General features: G+C 37.3%; 1 protein-coding gene across 1 annotated transcript; it reads right to left on the bottom strand.

The window, feature by feature from the left end:
- Positions 1-10,174: 10,174 nt before the first annotated feature.
- Positions 10,175-10,819, bottom strand: LOC149816704 (uncharacterized). Its single transcript, XM_089986949.1, has 2 exons — positions 10,571-10,819; positions 10,175-10,456 (listed from the first exon to the last, which is right to left on the bottom strand). The coding sequence occupies exons 1-2, from the start codon at positions 10,817-10,819 to the stop codon at positions 10,175-10,177; spliced, it is 531 nt and encodes a 176-aa protein (XP_089843075.1).
- Positions 10,820-11,142: the final 323 nt, after the last annotated feature.

Here is an 11,142-nt window from a genome sequence, read left to right as displayed (position 1 = left end):
CCTCTTAGACATGTTCCCTGTGTGCTAACATCTGAGACACTTCCTACAAAACTCATGAGCGTCTCTATGGAGTGTGAGCCAAAAAAATCCAGATTGCAAAACCTTTGCAGTTGTCTTTCTACTGCTAAAATGCCCTCCACAAGCTAACGAATGACAGAAACTAAGGATGAACTCATACTCCTCCTCCGGGATGCACCTCCTACTGATCTGGTCTGCACAATATCTAAACAACTCTGGTTTATCATAATAGTAATGCCTCACCTATGCTAAGAATCACTCTCGCTCATTCTTAGTCCAATGTACATGAATCTGCCTCGAAACCAGATAGTTCACAATATTTATGAACCAGGATAACTGCGAAGTTCTGACGGCCATGATCTACTCATTGGGAAACGAATCACTGATTGGTCTCTGGTCCTGAGTGAAATCCACGATCAGTCTAGAAAGATGGTCTGCTACTACATTATCGCTACCTTTCTTATCTTGAATCTTGAGATCAAACTCTTGTAGCAGCAGAACCCATCGAATGAGCCTCGATTTGGTGTCTTTCTTGCTGAGAAGATACTTCAATGCAGCATGATCATAATAGACAATCACCTTGGAACCGAGAAGATAGGACCTAAATTTGTCCAATGCAAACACTACAACGAGCAGTTCCTTTTCTGTCGGCGTGTAATTCAATTGTGCATCGGTCAGAGTTTTACTCGCATAGTAAATCACATAGGGCTTCTTGTCAACCCTTTGTCCTAAAATAGCCCCTATAGCATAGTCGGACGCATCGTACATAATTTCAAATGGTAGCGTCCAGTCCAGAGATCTCAGAATGGGTGCAGTGGTCAAGGCATCTTTGAGTATCTCAATTGCCTTCATGCAATCCTCATCAAATTCAAAGGGTTGATCCTTAGCCAATAATAAGCAAAGCGGTCGAAAGAGTTTGCTAAAATCCTTAATAAACCACCTATAAAATCTGGCATGCCCTAAGAACGAACGTACCTACCTCACTGTGGTAGGAGGAGTCAGTCGTGAAATCAACTCAACCTTGGCTCTATCCACCTTGAACCCTCTCTTGGACACAATGTGTCCAAGTACTATCCCCTCTTGGACCATAAAGTGACTCTTCTCCCAACTCAGCACCAGGTTAGTCTCCATACACCTACTCAGTACTCGAGTAAGTTTCTGGAGACAATCCTTAAATGAAGAGCCATACATTGAAAAATCATCCATGAACACTTCCATGACATCATCTATCATGTCAGAGAAGATAGCGATCATACACCTCTGAAATGTCGCTGGGGCATTGCATAGCCCAAACAACATACGCTTGAATGCGAAGGTGTCATACGAACACGTAAATGTGGTCTTCTTCTGATCATCAAGATGGACAACTACTTGATTATACCCAGAATATCCATCTGAGAAACAATAGTAGCTCTGTCCGACGAGTCTTTCCAAAATTTGATCTATGAATGAAAATGAGAAGTGCTCCTTCCGAGTTGCAACATTCAGTTTTCTATAATCTATGTAGACTCGCCACTGTGATCATCGCAAAAATTTTCCTCTCTTGTGATTTCTCTCTCTTCCTTCTCTTTTCCTTTTCAACCACTATTTCCTCCTTTTTGAAGGGAGAAAATAAAAGAAAGAAAAGAAGAGAGAAAAGAAAAGAAAGAAAAGAAGAGAGAGAGAGAGAGGAACTATTTTGCGGGGTCTCACTTGACCTTGATTTGAAAATATTTAGAAAATTACTTGCCTCCATTTTGAAATATATTGCGGGAAAATGGAGAGACGGGATTCGCTCGTCGGTACGAGGTTCGACCGTTCCTGGTGCCTTTACCAGGGGTAATCGAACCAAGGATCGAATTTATGCCTTTTGCTTTGCCTAAATATTATCTAAGGATTTATCCTAAGTCTAAATGCACAAAGAATCATGCTTGTGCAATGCAAAAGATGTATGCTCTTTTGAAAATGGTTTTTGGAAATCTTCAAGTGTTCAGAGATGGAGTGAAGAAATAATTGAATTTAACTTAGAACTTTGAGATAGATCAGAAAAGATATGTGAAGTTCTAAGTCTTTGAAATAATCAGAGTTGGAAGAATAAATCTTGATTTTGAGAAAGGGTGATTTGAAGTTGAGATGAAAGGAAATGAAGTTTCAAAGTCAGAAATGGACTTTTGAATTTAAACATGGATTTAAGAGAAGGAGATGAAATTTGAAGAGATATTGAATTCTAGATTCAAAGTTTGAAATCAGGATGGATTTGAGAAATCTAAATGGTTTTTAAGAATAGAAATGGATTTAGGAAGTTCAGATGAGATCTGAAAATGGAATTTGGATTTGAAATCTAGGAATCAAGGTAGATTTGGATTTGAAGTCTGAATTCTAAATGAAATTTGGATCTGAAGCCTGAGATCCAAAATAAAGTTGGACTCTGGACCCTAAGATAGATTTTGGATCTGAAGTCTGAGGTCCAAAGTGGAACTGGGTTCTGGATCTTAGAATGAAATTTGGATATGAAGTCTGAGATCCCAAGTGGAAGTTGGATTCTGGATCCTAAAATAGATTTGGATCTAAAGTCTGAGATCCCAAGTGGAATCGGGTTCTAACTTTGGATTTGGACTTTGAAGGTCCAAAGAAGATGGATCTGGGTTTTTTTTAAAAACCCAGACTGAATTTGAATTTTAAGAAGGATCAAGTTATGAGATTCAGAATCAATCTCAATCTTTGGTTTTGAATTTTGAAGATGATAACATTAAACTTGATTTTGAAACAGAAGGTGACTTCAAAGTTAAATTGAACTTTGAAGTTTGATTTAAAATTTGAATTTTTAGGATATACAAATGAATTTCAAAGTCAAACTGGACTTCGAATTCGAATTTTGAATCAGAAATCTCAAAGTTTAAATTGAACTTTGAAATTGGACTTGGATTTGGAAATGGAATTTTGAATATAACTTTGAATTTTGAAATTTCAAAGTCAAATTGGACTTTTAAATCGAAGTTTGAATTTAGAATCAGAAGATGAATCAGAGGTTTCAAAGCTAAATTGAACTTTGAAAATGGAATTTTGAGATATTGAATTGAATTTGAATTTGAATTTGAATTTGAATTTGAATCTTGACAATGAATTCAGAATTTGATTTGAAAATTGAATTTTGAGTATACAAATGAATTTCAAAGTCAAATTGGACTTTGAATTTAAAGTTAGAATCTGAAATTAATATTTGAATTTATAAGAGTTGAAAATTGATTTGAGAAGTGAAGAAGATATCTGAAGGAAATCACTTGGATTTAGAAGAATTTTGAAAATATGATGTAGTTCTATCCTAAATGATGAATGAATTTAAAGAATTTTGAAATTGGATTTTGAAAAAGCTATTTCATTCTTTAAATGAATTAAAATAAGATTGAAGATATAATACATCCTTGACTATGGTCATTGAATGTATTATATACTAATCTATATTTAAATTCAAAAGAAGAATAAAATACATTTTTGGTGCTTTTATAGAGTTTAAAATGAAATTAGCTCTCAATATATCCTGACTATGGCCATTGATATATATTTTAAGTTGATTTTAAGTTAAACTCTAATGAAAGAAGAAAATATTTGAAAATATGATGATTTTTAGAAAGAGATCCAGTGTGGATCTAGTGTTATTCCATAAAAGATGAAAATCCTAAGTTTTGTTCACATCCTGACTATGGCCATTGATGTGAATCATCAACTTAGGATTTAATCACCTTTTATTAGAATGGTGCACGTGTCATTCGTGTTCTCATTCGTGAACTTTCAGAAATAAAGGAGAAAATAATATGAGAACAAGTAATTCATGATATTTACAATGTTCATTCATTCTAATCTAGAAATGGGAATATAAATATTTTCATTATATCTAACTATTACATTATGGGAATGAATTCTGAAGAGATGGAAAACATCTATCTTGACAAGGGGAAATCTATAATCCTGCAAAACAAAGTTAGCTCAAGGTGAATGGAAGATATCATATCAAATTACAAGTGTATGAGTCTATACTTACTTTACTTTAGAAAATGCACACACAAATCACTATTCTTACGCTAAATTGGAAATATATTTGCATGACTTAGTGGGAAAATACACAAGAAACTTCTAACTACCATGCAGCTGGTGAGGAAGTCTATGTAAAATTGATCTATACATATGGTGAAGATATCTAACATATGTCAAATATGAAGAAACCCTAAAAACTAACCATGGGCAGTGGTGGGAGGCACTACTTGATGAAGAGACAACATGTTGTGAATGGCAGCGAAAGGCTGTGAAGGACTAAATGACAAATCTCTAGCAGTGAACTTAGGTACTAAATGACCTTATGCTGAATGGGCTATAACAGACAAGTAATGACAACAAGATGAAATCTAATGTAAATGTCCAATGGCCCTATTAATCTTAAAGTTGTAGGCAAATGATAGCATTGCTACTAAATGTAAACATTATAAGCCAGAAGAAATGGTAATTTTGATGTCATAGTTCTGAAGAAAGTGGTAAACTGGCCGTGTATGTCCATCCAAAACTGCCTATACAGTTCTATGCATGTATAATCTACCTTTACTGCCCACATATATCCTTAAGCTTATGCAGAATTTCAACAGAGGATAGTTTGTGTTCCAAGAATGACAAATGGGCATGTTGTTATGCAACAATCATCATTTAGGGGCTGCCTCAGGTGTACCATACTCCAATTGTATGTAGAAGACACCATAATACTGACTATGGTCATCAGCTTTTCCTGAGAATGTTCAAAAAATCCTCCTAAAGATTATAACAAAGATTGTAACAAAGATTTTCAAGGATGCAAACTTACTAGCATATTCATTAGCATTGATATTCAATCTTATCACGGAAAAATGTGGTGGATGCATTGTTAGCATCTATAGTCCACACAATATGTATGGATGGGCGGATACATGTATGACAGGCTTTGCAACCTGTAGTGGCTACAGACCTTCAGCCAATCGAATTTCAAGATGGATGTTCAGATGAAATGTGCACTGCAGGAAGTAAGTGTGGTGGTAGGGAAAATGCAGGTAACAGGACGCTGCATGAGCTTGTTGGCAGGAGCAAGCCATTTACATGTGGTTGCAGCCATATATATATATATATATATATATATATATATATATATATATATATATATATATATGTGTGTGTGTGTGTGTGTGTGTGTGTGTGTGTGTGTGATAGGATTTATGAAAATATAAAAAACTAACAGAGCTGGAGCTTCTCCTATGGTTCTACCAAAATTGAATCAATTGAGGAAAATACTTACCTCTTTGAATGACTGTTGTTGGTAGGCATGATCCTGGAGCCAGCTGAAGGTCCAAAGTCGAATCTATCTACCACATGATGTGGCCTTTTGCCTCTGATGCAATCAATGGGGCCTTGTATACACCCACGCTGGATTCATAATCTGTCTTGGGTATGATGGAAGTTACCAGCCCTGTCTCTTCAGACTGGGATTCAAAAAGAATCATGTATATCATGAGGCTCAAGGATTTTAATTTCATTCTCTAAACAGGCTCCATTTTTTTGTGACATTTGTCATTGATTAGAGTATCTCTACTCTCTGCAGGAGATCGCAGCTTTGAGCTGTTTTCTAAGAAAAGGGTGGACTCTTGATACTCAACCAGTGTCGATGCTGTAGTTTGTCTTTTCTGTTTGAGTTCAACCTCAGTAGCTGAAGTTGAAGAGCAGGGTGAACATCTCTCATTACTTTGAAGTTACTTCTGAAGATCCTTGTATTTGGCTGAAGCTTCCAATCATTCTGTCAGCTTCTTGACTATTCCAGATAGCATTTGCTCAGTTAAATCCATCAAATCTTGGTAGTCTGCATAAGCCATGTAGAACTCATAAGTAATAAATTCTGGATTGTGTGTTAAATCTATTCCTTCATTTTTTTTTGAATTGCTTTCCAATTTCATACACACGCTCAAGCCCTTCCAACAATTAACTGTTTAAGACAAAACTTTGGGGCTATGCACATAAATAATTTCATGTCCAACTCATTGTAATGAGTAATGAATGGTTTAGCAGCAGCTCCACCCGCAATCATATTCATCATAGGTGTTTCAACCAATGGAAACTGTTGGTTGGCCCAATAGTGACATCAGTTATCCGGTGCATCCTTAGAAGACCCTTGAACCGGTCATCCTTCACGTCTGTTCAGAAACTGAGTATTCATTCATTCTTGAAGCCTTGGCTGACTCAAGAAACTCATTGATTCTTTAACCACCTCCCTAAATCTATCATCATCATGCCATCCAAGTTTTGTAACACGGCAAAACAGTTGAGTCAGAGAGGCAGTGACAAAAGGCTGCAACTCAGGTCCTCTGGTGACCAGGTAGTTGATCAAGTAGTTTCCTTGAAATAAATCAAGACAGAACAATTATGAGAGGAGATGAAATTGACAAAACATAACATGATATTATATATACCCAAAGAAATGAATAAATGATTGCCATTGAAGTTAATATGAAAAGCCAAAAGTCATAATAAATTCATGCTCAATCAGAGATGCTGAAACAGTAAGCTGCAACTCAGATCCTCTGTATAGCCAGGTAGCTGGTCACGTAGTTTCCTTGAAGTAAAATCAAAACAGTGCAATTAAAAAAAAAATAGAACAGACAAAACCCTAACATATTATATACACCAAAGAAAATACATAAATATTGCCATTGAGGTTAACAGGACAGGCTAAAAAGTCATGATGGGTTCCCGTTAGAGCTGAACCCCAAGACAATGTTACAAGATCAACACAAGGAAAAACTTGTCTTGCACAGGATAGTCCAACTTTGAGTGCCAACACGCTATTTATCAATGTTAGGAACCATCATGGCATTTGCTGTAATCAAGGCATCCACATTGTACTGACAAGCAAGAAAGACAAAATTAAGATGAGAATCTACAACTGATCATAAACAACACGCAACATGTATTATAAATCACCTAAAAGGTATAATAGCTTTAAGCACAACTAAAAGATATACGTGAATAAAACATTACTGAGGTCAAGTTGCAACTGCAAAGAAAGACTGTGCTCTGTCACTTGCTGCAACAAGCTTGAACTTGCCAAATCAAGCGCATAAGAAGAAACTGCATTGTCCGGAATGTATTGGCATTGTGAGATGTAACCAGTATTCTCTGACAGGCACTCTAATGTGCTCTCGACATGAGCCCTTTTCAGCTGAATCCTGCGAATTATACAGCCTTTCGCATAGTGCTTCAAGTTTTGCTAAGCCCTCCATTGATTGGAAACAGAGGATTTCCCAACAGTCAAGTAATTAAGAATCCACCATTAAGCATTGTTAAGCTAAACTCTTTCTCGTAAACAATTCATAAAAAAATTAAAAGATTCCACAAAACCTTGTTAAATTTTTATTAGAAAGGATTTCATAATTTCCTCCCGGCTCAAATTCAAACTATCACATTTGTTGACCAAGTGAAGAGCTGATATGAATATAATTACCACAAGAAATGTTGCATTATATACAAAAGTATGTTCCATTGCAACAAATTTTTTTTCATTTTGAACAATTGCCATGATATGGTCGAATCTAAAAAGGGAGATCAAGCATGAAGCCACGCATCGCTGCTACACATAAAATGAGGTCAGCAGCTACAAAGGATTCCTATACTAACAATAAACTGAAAACGAAAATTGGTGCAAGATGTACAGAAAACATCATTTGCATCGTGAAATCTAATAGGTTGTAATGAAGGGAAATATACTGGATCAAGGAGCAGAGGACACTAAATGTCACGATCATGCAATCTGAGAATATCAAGATACAACATATAATGATCGGAAGGATCAATCACGCAGAATCATCCCGACGAAAATTCTTAGCTGATGATCGAATATAGTAGAAACAGTTAAGTCACATGAAAATGCTGAGTTTCATGATCATTTAAATGCTAATTAAGTCAAAGCAATTCAGATCAGACAACTTTTTAGTGACAATTGAGTAGAGGATTTACAACAAAAAAAATTTGCCCTTATGGAAGATCGGATTTGCCTTCACGGCAGATCAAAATATCCCTGATCTCCATGGTAGTTCGGACAGAAGCGCCTTGATAGAACTACCTTCTTGTGGTAGCTATTTCAGGGTAGATCGGACTTCTTTCCCGTGGGCTTCAGCTTCAGCGGATGCATATGAGGTCCGACGAATATGATACTAATACATATGATGCATAAGCTATACAGGGGAATGATTAAAATGAAATTTAAGATATGAAGTGGAAGAGAATGCCCTGGCTGAATTTCAAAGCGCATTTACATGACACCACTGATTATAAAGCAAAGAATCCGATGTAAATTGAGAATGTAAATTAACAGACCGTCAGAATGAGAAAAACAGAAATCTAAAATTTAACAGATAGTCAGAATAAAACAAGGATTCATTATGAATGAGAAATCAACAAGCGTGAATGGAGAATCAGATAAGGGAAAGGAGCATAAGAAGATCGAATATAAACAAATATTTGATCAGAAAACCCAAAAAAACTCCGTAAAAAGAAATGTCGGAATGAATATTCCGTTGTTGTTGCCGGATGTAGACCGATCTTGTTATTCGCAGATCGATGCTTGCAAAGAGGCTTTTGCTTGAAAACAATTCAGAAATTCATAAAAAAAGAAGAAGAAGAAAAGATATAAATAAGTAAAAAGAAGAGAGCACCTTGGATTCTTAAAGCATTGAGATCAAGAAGAGGCGATTTCTCTATTTGTTACTGCCAGATATGGCCTTCTTCACTAACAGGATAAAAAAAATCGAGAAGGGGATGTGATGGTGAGAAGCGACAGGCTGATGGTGGGCTGGAGTTGATTCCTTCAGCCGATCAGAGGAAAAACCAGGCTCGCTTGGCTCCGTGCAGGCTTCTATTCAATCGGTCTAAAGTCAGAAAGGAAGAAAGGAGAAGAGCGCAAATGGAGGGGTGAAACGCGGTGGATTGAAGAGGCCCATGTGATCCCTTCTTAAAGAAGAAGAAGCAGAATCCAGAGGGGTCGAGCCGTTGGGGATCAAGGGTTGATGGGGGTTTGGTTGGTGATGGGCGGCTGAAGGAGGAGAACGATGGAAGCTTTGAGAAAGGCGGAGAAGGAGAATGAGAGGGGTGAAAACCGACGCCCTAAACCCTCTTCTGCGACTTCTTTTAATGAATGTTTGTTAAAAAAAAATTCCATATGGGTCCTTATTTTTCAAGATTTTTTTACAAAGGGGGGGGGGGGGGTAACACATTTTTGCTAAAAAGGTGTTTTCATAAAACTCGATTTTCAAAAAGGCATTTTCAAAAGGTTTTTTGTGTTTTTTTTTTCTATTTCCTTATTTTTTTGTTTTTTTTCTTGACATTTTCTACATTTTTTGGCATTTTTAGAATAAAACCCTAAAATCAAATATTTAAAACTAATTTTTTTGTATTTTTAAGAAATATTTACAAAAGCAGGTTTTCAAGGCTATTTTGGGAAAAATTCTTCAGAAAAATGGGTTTGGATCCAAGTTTTGAGAAAATGTTCGAGTTTTGACACTTGAATCGAGAAATACAATATGATGGATCCAAACGGATGTCGGATGGATTGTCTGAGCTATTTAAAGACTATTTTTTTGTATTTTCTGTAATTTTAATTTAAAAGTTGGACAACGAGACTCATATTTGGATCTGGACAATGGATCCGAATTTAAAATCAAGTCAGACATATAAAATGAATTTAATTTCAGTAAAACTTGAGAAATAAACTGGAATTTAGATTTAAAAGTGACTCAATTGCTCAGAAAATGGGGTCAGGGGCAAAAGGGGAATATTTATAAGATTTTGAAAAATTTGGGGTGTTCACAGCCACCCATGGTGGTCCTCATCGAAATACTTTTTCCCTTCTCATTCTCCACAACAGTGAGTCAAAATTTTTTAGGCACAACCTGAATCGGGCTGACCCACTGACTATCAGAAATGGGGCATATGATTCCCACATCTAACCACTTGACCACCTCATTCTTCACCACTTCCTTCATGTTGGGGTTCAATCTTCTCTGCATATCTCACACAGGTTTAGATTTCTCATCACAATGAATCTGGTGCATGCAGAATGAAGGATCTATCCCACTCAAATCCACACCCCCCCCCAACCGATAGCTATCTTGTGCTCTTACAAAATGTCAAGCAATCTATGCTCTTGCTCCTTAGTGAGTTGCGAAGAGATGATCACAGACACAGTCTTGCCATCTCCCAGATATGCATACTTGAGCAAGTCTAGCAAGGGCTTCGACTCAAGTTGTAGGGGAGACTCTATCGATGATCTAGCTGGGGTCTCAACAAGTGGTGGGAGAGGCTCGACACTCCTCCAATGGCGGGGATCTGATGACACTGCCGACACATCTACACTATTGCTACAACTATCCTCTACAGTATAATACAAATCAAGGGACTCCTATATCATATACATTTCTGGATGTGCATCCACTAAATCCTGGGTTATATCAACCTGGAATCACTCTGTATCTCCCACTGGACCCATCGCAACATTGAAAATGTTTAGCTTGACCTTTCGGTTGCCGAATGATAAATCCATGGCTTTGATTCTGCAATTGATGCAGGCATTGGCAGTCGCCAAAAATGGTCTGCCCAGAATGATCAAAGTTTGGTGCTGGCTGTCAACTCCCTCCATGTCAAGGATGATGAAATTGACCGAAAAGTAGAAATCTTCCACTTTCACGAGCACGTCTTCCAAGATACCTCTCAGCACCTTGACTGAGCGATCTGCTAGCTGAAGAGTAATTGGGGTCAGTCTCATTTCTCCTAGCCCAAATGAATCATAGAAATATCTGGGCAGAATGTTCACGCTTGCTCCAAGCTTGGCCTCTGAAAGGTTTGAGTGAAAGGGGGCGACCAAGCTGGCTGTGGGGGAGAGATTTGAGTGGAAGTTTGGGGGTTCTTCCATGAGAAGTTAGGATGGTTACGCCACCTCAGGTTGTATGTAAACGAGTATGGGTTGTTCGGGGGTTCGACGTAACCCTGAGCAGCCTGAACTTGCACTTGTACAAATTTAGGATACTGAGCTACCGAAGGGCACTCAGTGACAACATGTGCTAGACTGACACACAACGCGCACATCGG

The sequence above is a fragment of the Nuphar pumila genome, chromosome 14 (assembly GCF_984573655.1).
Source record: "Nuphar pumila chromosome 14, dmNupPumi1.hap1.1, whole genome shotgun sequence".
NCBI lineage: Eukaryota > Viridiplantae > Streptophyta > Magnoliopsida > Nymphaeales > Nymphaeaceae > Nuphar > Nuphar pumila.
Note: the sequence above shows the minus strand (reverse complement) of the source record. Positions and strands in the feature narration are given on the sequence as shown.